Below are 14619 nucleotides of genomic sequence, written 5' to 3'. Positions count from 1 at the left end.
GCTTCACAAACATTCATGTCAAATGCACACAGGCAATGAAACCCAGGATAAACATTCACGGATCACACAAATGTTTCTCCGCGGGGATTAACCTGCGATACGACGCGCGTAGTAGGTTTTTGCGTGGTGACCGGAACCGCGCGGTTATCCGTGCAGTTAATGTTCAGACAATTTGCCATAGTAACCGATGGTCGTCTACTTTAGACTTTCAGAAATGAGTCAAATAATTCTCTTCGCATTTTCGAATCAAAACTTGATTTTCCGCAGTCTGACATTTCATTATATTCATGCCAGTTCAGAATGTACACCGTCCTCCGAAGTCTATTTTTGCCGCAACATTTGGCCTTCCACTTTCTATTTTTAGCCCAGTTCCAAAACTTCATCAATTCATTGCTTAGCAGCAAATAAACCCTCCAATACCTAGAATTGGAATTTAACTGACTAGTAACCTTCAAGTGCACTTCAATCTAATTTAAACTTTAATATAGTAAAAGGTTTATTCACGGGGGACATTTAAACGTCGAGTATTCAGGGGCGATAGAACACATTGATACGTTGGAAGATGTGTTCCTGGAATAAATATAGGAAATAAGGCACCAATATACTACTACTACCGGCAAAGCTGAGTATTTCTTGAACATTTGTAACAATTCTGCAGAAAAGCTCCTAGTTCCACATTTTTTTATTGATGGTGTATTTAATTCACATAATGGTTTTTTACATTCTGTTTTGTACTATCATTTATACAACCGAGGATTATAAGATCTAGAGGATTATCACAAGTCAGAAAAAAAATCCTTTGTTTTTCTATTATTTTCCTGTTCTTATGAATTGCAGCAATATAAGCAATCTTATTCTATTCTAATTAATTATTCCTCTGTAACACTTTATGAGTTCCGGTTTTCTTAGCCCGATTGCGTAATATAAAAAGTATATTCTTTGTTACAGGCTGTGCAATGATGTCGTGTCGAAAAGGAATCACACGTTAAAGCCACGTGTGGTTCTACCAGAAAACTATGTGAAAGGTGAGATTCAGGGGATATACAAACTTTCACGTTTAAATATCTTAAGAATGATTGCTCAAATGACACTACGGTTTACGAACAAGTATTTATCGGGATAGCCCGAATAATTTTGGACCAGAAGGAGTTCTTAATCTTGAGTTGTCTTAACAGTGGATTTCCGAAATTAATAATAAAAATGTGTTTTTTTTTAATGTAAATTAGCCATTTCACACAAGTTATTTCATGAAAAATAGAATATTTTTCGTTTAATATTATTAATAGCATCATACCTTGTAGAATAAAGAAGTGCCTTTTCCTATTGATCATGCCCACTTTGTTATATTTAATATCGAGGCGTTACCATGGAAACGAGTATAGCTAACGCTATTACTATCCTAATCTTGGAAGGATCTATTTATATCCTTTAATGGACCATAAAGGAAATGAGTTTCTTGTAATAATCAGTAATGATATTGCTGTAATCACTTATTTTTTATTTACGAAAAAATTATAGTAAACGTTAGAGAGGTCGTAAATCTCTTTGAGTGACAAAATTTCCTCAGGTTTAGTGTAATTTTATAGAAGTTTAGATATTTTTTTAAAAAAACATTCTAATTTAAACCCTACTGTAAATGATCATAAGACTGTATTTTGTTTAGAAATGCGTCCACCGGCGCGAAAAGGCCAGCCTGTGATCGTAGAGTTCAGTATATACGTGGTGGACGTCAACTCCATCAATGTTGAAGATATGGACTTCAGGTGAGAATTTATAAAACAATATAACCTTCAAATCGTTTACGACAAATAACACTTAGAACTTTGACCTTGTTGAGCGAATATTGTTTCAAGCAATATAGCATGGTTGAGGACGTAAAAACATTCTGAAGATAAAAAAGGTCCAAAAAAAATTATAATAGTCGTGATTTTGATTCAATCGTCCAAACATCAAACGGCTGAAGAACTTGCACTTAGCCGTCAAGCTCATTTATTTGATACCCATATTTCGGACGTTATAAAACGATATGTTCATCGGCATCGTCACCATTTAGCTATCTTGGACCGCTTTTTATGAAACGCTGCTTTGAAAACTCCCAACTTATTTAAATTTCAAACGAAAAAACACTACTCAGAAGAGTTTGTCTGTTTATCTGAGATATTTAGAGACATGTTAAAGTTATGCTATAATAAAGAATTGAGAAAATAACAACCCAAAAGATTTGCCCCAGCGTGTGTCAAAAAAAAGTTTCTAGCAAACACCCTTTCGGTGATTGAATTTTGCACCCAAAAATAAAAAGTCACTTAAAATTCACAGAGTGGACATGTTCATTCGTCAAACCTGGAGCGAGAGCCGGCTGCAGCTCCCCGAGGACATCTTCGAGGAGGGGGACGATCACGTGACCTTGCCACCCGAGTTCTTTGACAACCTGTGGCACCCTGACCCTTACTTCTTGAACTCGAAGGTCACAGGTGAGCTAGGCATGTTAGACTTTATAAGTATGTATGTGCCGTGAATAATAATAGGTTTAAGCGTGATTTATATGGGTGAGGAATTAATGAGATTAATGTGTATTGAGAAATTAATAGTAGAGGGGTGTTAAGATCGTTGACGTATTAGTGGGGCGTTGTACTCTAAATTCTAATTACGAGTGGATCTCCAAAAAATATTATTATTTGAAGAGTTTTTTGTTCTACAAAAAGTGAAGGATTTAAGAACTGCGAAGACATAAGATTATTTCACATAATTAGGATATTCCACATACAAATGTGGTTAATTACCTGAATGTATGCATCTAAATAGTTCTGTTACCTATCACATCCTGAGGGAAAGAGACAATAATTCCTTATCCATGTAAACGTTAAGACTAATATGATCTATGTTGATTGGGGAAAGGTGTAAGGTGGAATGTGAACGTTTGTTATGAGAATATACTAATATCTGAATACTAATACCATTGCTTTTTTTAATTATAACAAATCTAATATTTAATTACTCTTTTGCATGTTTAAAGTCACATGAAGACGTAAAATAGGGTACAGCATCTTGTACACTTTATTAACTTAACCCTACGCATGTTATTAACAATAATTTAAACTTTAACCCTAAAATACCCAAGGTTTTACTGCTCTTTACTGTCTGTTCACCTAAGCTAGTAATTTACGAAAATTATAATTTAAACATTAACGAAATTAAATGTAAATTTTATTTAATAAAGTTTTGCTTTTTAGGAGGAGCAATGCATTACAAACCTCGTTCACCGGGTAATATATTAAGCTTTAAAAGCTCCCTTTGTCACAAAAGCCCGTTGTACACGCCATTTAATAATATCAGCTTTTGCAAACCTATTTTGTTTTTTTTTTTTTTCTTAAGATAAAGGATCAATTTATGTAAATATATCTTACACATTTTTCTCAAGGATTTTTCTCTTCTTAAATTTCGAAAAAAGCTAAATTTTTATTTAAATTTTAAGTGACATTTATTTGCCAGTGTTAATTGTAAATATGTATGTATAAATAATTGAAATTACTGTTAATAATAATTAATGTTAAAATTAGACTAAACATGTCAAAATCGGATATTTAACTTGTGTTAGGATACGAGTTCTCGGAAATCATTTTCGGTTACACAGTTTCCTTGCATTCAAGTATTTGGCACGTGTTTCGGTTTCAAAGGATATAAAGTTTAAATCTAATTATTTTTTATCAAGAAAAGAAGAAGATCAAGTACACACACAGTAAATAAATTAATTAATCAATTTAGTTTTTAAATGAAAGAAAAATAGAATATTCGCATTTTTGCTAGGTCGGTATATTATGTATCTAGATGTAACGTATCCTATCGCTTCGAAACGTAGTTTTGTGTTTTTGACCTTTCACTTAATGTTATTATTTGACACAAATTATATTGTGTGACATGCAAAATGTTGAAGGTAATGTGATAAGAAAGTTCCTTCATAAAGTGTGGTAAAGCCAGATAACTGAGTTAGACTTGTGGAAGCCGGTATAACACAGCGTTAGTACTAAGTTTATGTTGACTAACTGTGTTACAGGTATCATATAAAGCCAACAGTGTCACCGCTTTTTAATGTTTACAAGATTCGATTGTCGTTCTAGGCATATAGAAAACTAGCTATTGCCCGCGACTTCGTCCGCGTGGTTAGAAGATATAAGTTAGGAATTTTTGAACGGAAGCCCTCGAAGATGAATAATTTTCCGTTTTTTCCACATTTTCCATTGTATCTTCGCTCCTTTTAGTCGCAACCTGATTTTACATAGCCTCCAATTTTACCAGTAGTTTCTGAGATTAGCGCGTTCAAACAAACAAACTCTTCAGCTTTATATATTAGTATAGAAGTATAGATTTACAAAATGTATATTTTGTGTACAACTTATAGTGTGTCTCGTTATTTTTTTGGGTTCCGTGCAGTAAAGGTAAAACCGGAAACCAATTACTGAAGATAAGTTGTCTATTTATCTGTCCATCCATCACTAGGCTGTATCTCGTGAATCGTAATAGATAAAGAGTTGAATTTTCACAAAGAATGATTTTCTGTTGCTGCTATAACAAAAATTAAACATGGCAATTCAGATTAGTCAACGGTTTTTACGATCATAAATGTATTGTTTTATTTGTTACAGGCGTTTTCAAAATGTACCTTTTGTGTAAAACAATATTTTAGAGTACCTAAGTGTCTTGTTACCTTTTCTAGGAGAACAAAAGATAATTAAAAATCACTTATATCTATACTAATATATAAAGCTGAAGAGTTTGTTTGTTTGAACGCGCTAATCTCAGGAACTACTGGTTCAAATTGCAAAAATCTTTTTGTGTTGAATAGACCATTCATCGAGGAAGGTTTTAGGCTATATACTATCATGCTGCGACTAATAGGAGCGAAGATACAATGGAAAATGTGGAAAAAGAGGGTAGATACAAATCATAACTTATATTTTCTAATCACGCGGACGAAGTCGCGGGCAACAGCTAGTAGTTTATAATAACCATTTTAAGTAGATTACTGTCATAGTAAATAAAATGTTTTATAGCTCAGCTGCGTTACAGCGTTCTCAAATATCAAAGGAACGTCTAGTATTCTTTTCTAGAAAAAAAAAACCTTTCAAAGCATGTGACTCTAAAACCGAATACATGTCTTTTTTTATTTTTGTTTGATGCCAACGAATCATTCATTCAGACAAATCAAAGAACTAAATACTAAACTTTTTTAGTTTTGAAATGTTAAATTGAATTCAAAAGCTCATTGTGAATTCGAATGTCTAAGCAAAAGAGTTTTCATCTTTCAATATTCGACATTTAAGATCAATTCACGTTCAAATCATGATTCAAAAAATGCGTCACATTGGTAGGGTTATTTGCTGCACATTTTAAATTCAAAAAGCGAATTTTTAGAATGTTCTTTTTTTTTCTTGTATAAACTTTCACGAAATTTGTTGTGTATAAATTTTAAATTTTATTTGTATAAATGATTAAAGAGATGTAATAATTGTACAACGGGCTTTAAAATCACTTTGCAAAAGTTTAAACGCTTATCACTTGCAAATATATTATTTAATCTGCATACCTATTTGGATAATACAGGTAAACTAAACATTAAAATTAATACAGAATAATATTTAACTAAGACATTTAAGTTTAGTAAATTTAACTTAGTAATTGAATATTTAGTGCGAGAAAAATGATTTCATGTATTAGAAACGTTTCCATTTACAAATTAGTTACATAATCTCCAAAATGTACAAAAGTTATTTAGCGAAATTAAGATTGTCTACGCCTGCTCTTCAATAGATCAAATATGGATGGCTCCTGGTATGTTTCGCATTGTATGTAAAAAATCTCACCAGAGCCTGCAGGCCCAGTATCTCTGACTACGTCTTTAAAAAGAACCAGCTCTCTTCCTTTGAAGATATCTTGTGAACTAAAAGAGATACACACTATTAAATTATTTCATAGTTTTCAGACAAAACCGTATAGTCTCAAACAAAACAAATCATAGATATGTAAACTGTTAAATATATATATAGATAAATACTACAGATTACGTCTCAAACTCAGACAATTCTTGTTTGTATTCTGTTCCGTATTCCATGACTATGTTCATTATTGTCGATTACGACTGAGTAAAAGGAGCACAATCACAAGTTAAGATTAACTTAGAAACAGTAATTAAGCTTTAGTGTTAATACTTCACATTAACACCAAGTTTCGTCCTATCTTGATTATGTGAATGTTCCTTATTATAGCTTAGACCTAACTTGATACCACTTAAGTTGAGCATTATACAGTAAACTCAAACTTAGTCAAGGATTGTATAAAACGGTTAGTTTATACCCTGAAGTTTAGCAAGAAGTGATGGTTTAACACCACGTTTTAGATGTTAACTTGTTATCTCACTTTCAAACGCCAGTCTTATATAGCGAGCAACAGGATGCAAAGCGGTGTCCCGCTTCCACAACCGGAACTTATTCTTGAAGAGGTGGCTATATATTTTCAAACCTGATGTCACCTGTGGCCAGGTGGGACGATGGTATTCCTAAAGCAGCGGGCAGGTTTTGGAGAACGCTCAAGATCGAGCTCATTGGGGTGCCTTGGGTGATGCATATATTATGTCCAGGACAGTAGACCGAGACGGGCAGATGGTGGTGTATTTCCAGAGCAACAACTGCCATTTTTTACGCAACAACCGCCATTTTTACGGATTGGAAATCATCAAATGACTCCCCCTTCTCTGGGTTGAGGGGAAGAGAGAGTTCTACTTTTACTGACGAAACCCCATCCATGTTTCTTTCCCTTGCCCTTTGTGAGCTAAGACCGTGTCAACTCTTTTGAACAATTCCGCTGACCATTCATCATTATTCGTCGTTGAATTAGTCAGCAGTCATTAGTCGAAGGTTAATCGATATTTTATAGTTTCTTTAAGTAGGATTACCTGAACATTGAAGTATTTACTATGTAGACCTACGAATTGACATCAAACAAATATCCTTTTCGCTCTTTGATTCAGTTTGAGTTTACTTTTTAAATAAATTGGCTTTTACCTTCTACAGTATGAAAAGCTTTGGTGAACACTCGGTTGGAGCACGAATTTTCACTGTATTTTAATGCCTATTTATAACACTGCAATAAGTCTTGCATAGAATAAGTAATACAGATAGACATTAAGATCGCTACGATAGGAAAACTATAGTATTTAAGATTGATGTGTAAACTCGTAAAACTTATACTTGCATGTTTGGTGTACATACTTAGGTGTATACGAATTATCATGTTTGTACAAGACTCCGATAGTCTCCCGTACTCATTGAGTTGTTACAGATACAATGCTTGTACAGACACAGCCGTTTTTGGAAAACGTGAATGATTTTCTTAGATTAAATTTTTCGCTCTCAATATTTTTACTCAGCATGATTCTTAATGAAAAAACACCCGTTGCACAATAGATGAGCATCTGTAAAGGCGCGGGCAGCTGCATCAACATAATTGTTTTTAATTATTTTCAGATGTTTGCTCTTTATTTGCAAATTTCAATTTGTAAACGTTCAATTTATTCCAGTTCAGTCAACCATGTCGGGAAAATTAATTAACGTGAAAATGAATTGATGAGGTTTTTGAATTATCCCAACAAGCTCTACCGGAACTGTTATTTTCCGATGTATTTTTTTATTAATATATTTTTTTTTAATATATATTCAAGAATTTCTGTAAACTTAATTTAAGTCAAATAATATTAATTATGTTTGATTGTTCTATTAATTCAAAACTTTTAATATATTTAAAGGTTAAAAAATCCATTTAAAAAATGAGCAAAAAATATTTACTAAAACCAGCCCAAAAACAGTCTTCTGCAAGTTGCAATAAAACTAGGGAATGTTTCATATTGAAACAATCAATTTGTTTTGACAACGTCATGCCCATATAAATCAGTGATTGCTGAAACCAAATGAAAACTAACGCACGCACAAATCCAATATCAGCAGAACATGTTTCCAACAGTCTGGTAATGAGTTTTTCAAGCTATCGGCAACGAAGACAAATTCCAATCTCGCAACAAATTTCTCTATTAATTGTTTTCAAACCACTAACTTGGGAAAATTTGATTATTAAATTCAGACCAATATAGAGGACGATGAACTCTCCATGGTTTGTGTAGGTAAACAGTTGTATCCAGCTATTAATAGCCATATAATTGGGGGATAACCAACACTCAATGATCAAAGTTTGATTGCAATGCTTCAAAGTTAACAATTTAGTCTAGAATGGCACTCAAAGGGATCATGTTTATGAATGTTTGTCTTTCTCGGTGCAGAACGATGAGTTGTCGTTTCACTCTGAAAATTAGTTTTACAAAAAGAGTTTTCATGACATGCTATCGTTTTATTGACATTAGGAACGTGATCATGGGTTTAGAGAAGGGTAATTTCCTGATTAAAGTATAATGACATTTATTTGAAAACATTTTTTTTTATTCTTCTGATAAATTTATTGTTCTTCGTCTCATGTATCAGTGTAGGAAATATTAACAATCTAAAAGCAATAATTCAAGCGTAAAATGTACACAGCATTATGCCAGTGCATCCTATAATGCATCAGTACCTTAAATGCACAGTTGACACTAGCCAACACTCTTGGCTTTGTATCTTACGGATGCACTTTATGAATAGGCAAAATTTCTTATAAGCACTCTATCCACTTCAGATCACAAAGAAAGTTTCTTATTTACTGATACACGTCTATTGATGCTGCCTAGACTTCCTCTAATGGTCTAATATTTGGTTTCCAGAAATCGCAGAGCTGACCCACAAGTTTTCATCAGTGACTTTATACAGGAACCAGACAGTGAGATATTCCGCCCGGATGCATGCGATCATCGCATGTCAGATGGAATTCCAACTGTACCCGATGGATATACAATCGTGCCCTATTTATATCGAAAGCTGTGAGTTTGCATTTCTACGAAGTACGACTAGTCAGAAATGATGCACGAGAAATTGTTCGCAGAAATGTAGATTTGTTGAAACATTCATCAAAACGCTTCTCAAATTAGCTATTTTTTTTTTACTTTTTTATCCTCTTATACCGACCCATCGATCGGCCATCTTTTTCCTTTTCAAAATAAAAAAAATCCTATTTTCCCCTATATTTTTCAGTTTCATACAGCAACCAAAAGGTACGGTTTCGCTGGAGCGAAGCAGGTGTCACCATCAACCCTGAGTTAAAACTTCTGCAGTATCATATCGGACAGCCGTTACGGCTTGAAGAAACTAATGGATATATGATCGATAAGGATGGTAAGAGTTTTTACATGTAGAAATATCACTGACACTGACTGATCTAAAAAAATATGTTTTTGCTGATACAAGTATTCTATCCATCAAATTTAAGCTAGAGCCGCTAAGCCATTCTAATATTGGACTTCCCCCTACGACATACAAAATCCTTTCAAGGTACTTAAAGTTTTGGGCTTCCTCACCAATGATTATATTTCTGTATCGTATTGGAACTCAATCGAGGCAATTTTCCTGGAGCTTATCGCCGGTATCACTAACTCGGGTCTTCGCACCTAATCATTTTCGGACTTACCGAAATCAAGATTTGGAAGAGCCATATAGCTATATCTTTAGGTTAGACGCAAGAATTTGGTAACAGTATTATATTTCACACAATCAACAGTTTTTCTTAATGAAGAAGAGTGTAAATGGCTTTCTCGAAATCCAATCCTGTGTTAAGAAAACGTTTGTCTTTATATTTCTTGAACTCATATCAGAGTCCATGAAAAGTAATGACGAGAAATTTATTAGGAAGAGTTTTAATAACGTTATCAAAACGTGATGAAAGTACTCTACATACGCAATTCAAATTAATTTTCGGAAATATGAACACGTTCAAGAAATATTCATTTTAAAATAATTAGTGCGGAATAAAGGCAAAGTTTCAATTTGTTCGTCGTATTTAAAGTTTTGCCCTGGAACGTTTGGCATAATAATCTGATGATATCCTTTATAGGCTCGTACAGTTGACAAATTCAATTAAATCTAAAGTACTTTTATGTGCTCCTTCTTAGTAAACGCAAGCCCGATTAGAAAGTTGTGTAAACTAAACATATTGACTGAATATTCATCTATCCTCTACCACTTCGAGGTTGAAAATTATTATTTCTTTTGTATTAACCAATTTTTCAGGAAACTACTCAAGACTAGTAGTGTACTTCAGATTCGAGCGTCAAATCGGGCACCATTTGATCCAAACCTTCGCTCCGTCCTCTTTGGTTGTGATGCTGTCCTGGTTCAGCTTCTGGCTCGACCTGGACGCGATCCCGGGACGTGTGACCTTACTAGTCACCTGCATGTTAACCCTCGTTACCATGTTCACGGGATTACGAGCTGATATCCCACCTGTTGCATATGTTAAGGTAAGCAAAACAATCATTCAGGAAAAGCCAGACAACTTTTAACTCATTATCATCTACATCAGCCCATGTTCGTCCTCTGCTGGACATACGCCTCCCCAAATGCACTCCATCGAGAGCTATCTTCGGTATCTAAGTATATTCACCAAAAAATATACATGTGAAGCTGACCAAATTGGTCTTTTTATGAATTGGGTTTGTAGTTTTGTTGTCTTTGAAGTACTATTTCGTGTTTGCAGTTCGTTATGAAATTTATGAATGCGTTGTGGTCAATTTTTAGGCCAGTTTTGTTTATACAGATTTGGAAGCAAAAATACACGGATATTTTTGGACGAATATCGTGCAAAATGTAAAAAGCAAATGATCGATTTAAATACTTTAAATCTAATAAATACATCTTAATAATTACGAAGATACTTGCAAATCTGAGTAACAGAAAAAAACTAAATTAATATATTTATAAACATAATATATTATGTAATGGCTACCTCAATTTTAGTGAAATTATGTTTCCACTTTGGTAATAAAATAACAAACAATGGTATATTAAATACTCTACCACACTTTCTTAAACATAAAACGAATTACGCTTAGTAACGCAATATGGAGAGTTCTATGTACGAAATTAGGAAACTGATGTCCTACTACGAATTATATGAAGATCCTTATTTCGCAGTATAATACTAAACCTTAATTAACTCCTGCCATATATTTTATTTCTGTGAATTACATTAAACGATACTATCATATTAATAATTTCTCTGTCCTTTTAATGATACAAACTTTTTCGTTACATACTTCAAAATCAATTTCAATGAGGAATTCCCCCGGCGGCAAATTCTCAAGAGACAACAAATTCCTAACCCGGTTTATTTAAAATGTCTTTGGTAAAACTTATTTATTAATTCTCCGAAATTTTAATATGCTTTACTGTACAGAGGTCTTATTAAAGCGTATTACTCGTAAATTATATTGGATTCTTGTTACCAAGCTATTGAGATGTTGTTTTTGTCAAAAAGTGAAAGAGAACATTAATTAGTAGAAGTACTGTCAGTATTAACCTTACTTATTCCCAAGAGAGCAGGTTATTAGGAAAGGAGACCTTACAGCTGTATCCATGTTTCATTGGAACCATTCATTTATTTTTGCGTATAATTTTCTAGGCTCTGGATCTATGGATGGCTGGTTGTATGATGTTCGTGTTCGCCGCTCTCGGAGAGTTCGTCGTAGTGAAGGTGTTGGACAAGCAGTACCAGATGAACAAGACCAAGGCCCAAGAGTCCATGCCCAGGATCATTCCGGTGGTAAATATTATCTTCTTGCAGATGATAAGCTTTCAATATACTAACAAGACACCCATTGATATTAGTTCTATTAATTGGTATTTGTATCTAAACTTGCTGGGATTATGCTTTTGTGAAATTTCTGATTGTAAATACGCTACGCAAAAAGTTGGGGGCGAAGTTTTCCCTCATATAAAAAATATAACACACAAGATAAACATTTTCACATCACATCATACACAACCATTAAAAAATCTATCAAAATTCAAAGAAATTATAAACATGAATCAGGATTGAAAACACCTCAAACTTTCATGACCTCAATCTGGAGAACCAGTTCGAATTTGAATCAAGATTATTGAGACGAAGATGTTTCGTTATCTTTGGCAGCGTTTGAACGGGGAGAAGGGTTCGTGTGGAACCCTGGCCGCGTGGGAGGGTAGTCAGGTGAGATGCCGGAAGGTGGACCTGACGTCGCCGACGTCACCGCCGGCCGCCACGCCGGCTGTCCACCCCGCACCGTCCGCGACACACACTACAGCGCACCTCGTCGGCGTTGAGCGAAGGCAAAGCATACTACAGGTACGTTACACATTTTATCATCATAACTGGGACCAGCGATCACCTTTTGAAACGAGACGCGCTTCGCCGTGAAAATCAGCGGAGGGATCTCGCATAGGGTCGCTGCTTATGCTGAGCGATGCCATTTCGCGTGCTTGTGAAACATATTTTTTTCTATCTTGTTTTTTTTTTGTTTGTATTGTTTTAACATGTACTTTTGTTTGAATGTGTATTTGCTTATCTGTATTGTGTCCCATATGCGATATGCGTCATAGCGGCAAATCAATGCTTTTTCTTTCTTTAGTAGAGCAGTTACGTGTCTTCCTAAGACATAGATAAGAGACATATATAAGAGATATAATAAGAGTTATATCAATATCCATCAAACGGTTCTTTAGCAAAAAACGTCAGTTATTTACTCTTGATTTTAGATTTACTCCAAAACACCGCAAACCCAGATTAATTAATAATCCTTTTCCAGAATAAATGGTTCAATCGCAATATTTTGGGTAATGCGTAGAACGAGCTAAATGTAGGCTTTAGAGTACAGATGCGGCTAAAATTCAGATATTATTAAGCCCTAGTAAATTCAATTTATTCTGAAATACTGAAAACTAAATTTTGTGAACGAAATGTGTTGAATTAATTTGGTTGAAAAGAAACTATCCATTACAATCGTTTTCTAAAGGTTCTTGATCCTTATCGAGGCTAGAAAATCGAATCGAAGTTTGGAAACTCGAGGTTACCTGATTTCTTTTTAAAACGTCGCGGCCTCAATCACGATTAGAGTCGGGTAAGATAAGTTATCAAGAGACTGAAGTAAAATTATGATGATCGGGAAAACTGATGAAGTTTTATAGCTCTGATTTAGTTTTTCTTAAAAACTGGTTTGAAAGAATGGGCTTGGAGTTTTAGAATTATTTTACCTAGGCCGTCAGGTATTTTAAGACTTAAATAAATTTCGGCTCATTCTAAAAAATATAATTAAATCTGGCTGGTGTTTATGATAACGTTATGCTTGGAGCACAACTAAATTAAAATATTATTTTGGAATATTCACGTTCATTTACAATTTTTCAGGTTGCCTGGTTGGATGCCGACACCGGTCAAGAACGCGTCCTCTGGCGGGAGATTGACAAACTATCTCGCGTCGTTTTTCCCGCCTTATTTCTCCTCTTCGTCACAATGTACTGGCCCGTTCTCCTCCTGAAAACGAAAACGTCTTCATAACAATTAGAGGTTTTGAGTTTCGCTGCCTTTGCCTGAAAACCCTTGATGGTAAATCAATGTGTTATCAGGTTTTTATTACCTACCAGTTTCGACGGCAATGCCGAAGTAGGAGAAGATGAAATATTGCTTTCAGTAGATCAAAAATTTCAATTTACGAAGTTCTATTGCGAGAAAAGGTCTGAGAGAGGGAAAGATTATAAATATTGAAATATTAATCTTGAACTTTTTTGGACGTAAAAGAAGTTGTTTTTGACGTATTTGTACTGATACGTACGCAATTGTTTCAGACAATAATATTAACGTGTTTTATGTTAACCTTTTACACTTTCGTTAGCAAACCTTTTTTCTCTCGCCTCTTCCAGTTTCTGTATACACGATGTCAAATGAAATGTCATTTTAGGAGCCTACCAATATGGTTACCGTTGTGGCCAAGAGCTGCTATTCTAAGCTGAGTAGCGCAGGTTTGAAAAGATGGAATTAGGCCCTCTGGAGATACCAGTTTTGTTGTATCTACTTTTAACACAAGTTTGCCGACTGGTGATACAGAGGGTATAGTCATAAAGTACAAAAATAAGAATTAGAGAGGCTCGAATGTAGATATAGAATAAAAGGTAGTCGCTTTACAAGATTCAACGTTTTCAACAAAACATCGAACATGAATATTGTACAAATATGCACAAAAGTCTTACGAATAATGTAGGAACGTTTCAACAATATTCAATTTGAAAAATTTTATTTTTAAAAGAATAAAAAGAAAATTGGTTAAATTTTATTTTCTTATAATACTTAGATTTAAGGTGCTCATAGAAAAGCTATTTAATATAGCATTGTAAAAAATATTGTTGTTTTAAAGTCAAACTGTAATCTAATTACGAAATTTTATCCTCGTTTTCATTTATTCTCTAAAGTATTAATAAACCAATTCATTCTTTGAATATTTCACTTTTTTAAACCACATTGTTGCATACCAAAAGAAACATATCTGAAACGAATTTTGAGAAAGTCGTTTTTTAATTTTAAGCAGGTAAAATATGATCACTCCTGATCGAAAATATACATAATTATTAAAATGACTTTTTAAACATTTATATAAATTACGTAAAATAATACCTATATGATTTT

The 14619-nt window shown here is 34.0% G+C and overlaps 1 protein-coding gene across 4 annotated transcripts in view; it reads left to right on the top strand.

The window, feature by feature from the left end:
• Positions 1-14025, top strand: part of LOC113506884 (glycine receptor subunit alpha-4) — a 41897-nt gene extending 27872 nt beyond the window's left edge. For 2 of the 4 annotated variants that reach the window (XM_026889720.1, XM_026889726.1), the window contains exons 3-11: positions 949-1025; positions 1664-1763; positions 2317-2480; positions 8798-8953; positions 9165-9305; positions 10197-10426; positions 11587-11727; positions 12076-12288; positions 13348-14025. In XM_026889720.1, coding sequence (XP_026745521.1) covers positions 949-1025; positions 1664-1763; positions 2317-2480; positions 8798-8953; positions 9165-9305; positions 10197-10426; positions 11587-11727; positions 12076-12288; positions 13348-13497 — 1372 coding nt within the window. In that variant the 3' untranslated portion in view covers positions 13498-14025. The remainder of the gene's footprint in view (positions 1-948; positions 1026-1663; positions 1764-2316; positions 2481-8797; positions 8954-9164; positions 9306-10196; positions 10427-11586; positions 11728-12075; positions 12289-13347) is intronic. The other 2 variants (XM_026889730.1, XM_026889737.1) reach the window with 2 other exon arrangements.
• The last annotated feature ends 594 nt before the right edge of the window (positions 14026-14619 follow it).

Source organism: Trichoplusia ni, chromosome 2 (assembly GCF_003590095.1).
Source record: "Trichoplusia ni isolate ovarian cell line Hi5 chromosome 2, tn1, whole genome shotgun sequence".
Classification (NCBI taxonomy): Eukaryota; Metazoa; Arthropoda; class Insecta; order Lepidoptera; family Noctuidae; genus Trichoplusia; species Trichoplusia ni.
This window is presented reverse-complemented; position numbering and strand designations above follow the sequence as displayed.